The 964-nt window shown below is 43.6% G+C and overlaps 2 protein-coding genes across 2 annotated transcripts in view; both read left to right on the forward strand.

The window, feature by feature from the left end:
- LOC119591414 (dipeptidase 1-like) overlaps positions 1–964 on the forward strand; it is a gene marked incomplete at both ends in the record, with an annotated part of 94,984 nt that overhangs the window by 79,541 nt on the left and 14,479 nt on the right.
- LOC119591415 (ubiquitin-conjugating enzyme E2 C-like) overlaps positions 550–964 on the forward strand; it is a gene marked incomplete at its 3' end in the record, with an annotated part of 5,149 nt that continues 4,734 nt past the window's right edge. The window contains 1 exon segment of the mRNA XM_037940157.1: positions 550–744. Coding sequence (XP_037796085.1) covers positions 641–744 — 104 coding nt within the window.

The following is a 964-nucleotide window of genomic DNA, read 5'->3' on the forward strand; positions in this document are numbered from 1 at the left end:
ATTGTCATTTTAAATCATTCCTTCACAACACTAAAATAAAAACGTGGAAAAGTAGATGAGTAAAATCCGTTAAATTTTCCCTCCGATAATGACGTTTCCGGCGCCGCGTTATTTCCACTCTCCGTATCCATCGTACTTTTGGCCCTTTGAGATAATATCGCGTTCATCAAATTATTTGCGTAGAATTAAAGACAAGAGATATACATTCGAACGTAACGTATCATTCCTTTCATGTTTTATTATCCGTAGGTTATTCCCAGTGCCTTTAACCGATGACGTCACGAAACTTCTAATTTATGATTGGCGGGCCTGATTTAAATGAAAACCGCCACGATTATACCCTATCGAATAAACTTAAGCATATGAATATTTGCGAAATAATGCAAGTACATAACGAATGACATATAGATAAAATAACACTTACGTTTAACAGTGAATTTAAACAGTGACGTCATAAACCTCCCAAAAAGCTGACTGGCCATCAGGAAACGTCACAGTCACCGTCGACGCTGATTGGCCGTTGGGAAACGTCACAGCCCTCGTCGACGCTGATTGGCCGCCGCGATTTAAATGGCAGATTTGAATCCGTCTCGCGAGGAACAAGAGGACGACGCAGACGCTCTCTCGATTTTCCTGCAAAATGGCCCAAAATATCGCACCAGGGAACAGCACGACGGCGAGTCCGAGTAAAGGGAGCAGCGACAGAGCCATAGCGGGGAGAGACTCGCACTCAGTCAGTAAAAGGTGGGAGAAATTAGCCCGTTTGTTCTCAGGGGGTTTAAAGGGACGTCGCGCAGAGGAGGTTTTTAACAAAGGCCGATTTTCTTCTCATTTCGATTGGCTTTTTGGGATTTTTCATCTTTGAGCCTTTTTATCCGTTTCTTGTGGGTGACTTTGGTGGAGGTTTGTTTTGAGTCTGGTCTGGGCGGTTTTCCCTACTTTTTCCTTCCTCTCTCTTGTCCTC

This window comes from Penaeus monodon, chromosome 28 (assembly GCF_015228065.2).
Source record: "Penaeus monodon isolate SGIC_2016 chromosome 28, NSTDA_Pmon_1, whole genome shotgun sequence".
Classification (NCBI taxonomy): Eukaryota; Metazoa; Arthropoda; class Malacostraca; order Decapoda; family Penaeidae; genus Penaeus; species Penaeus monodon.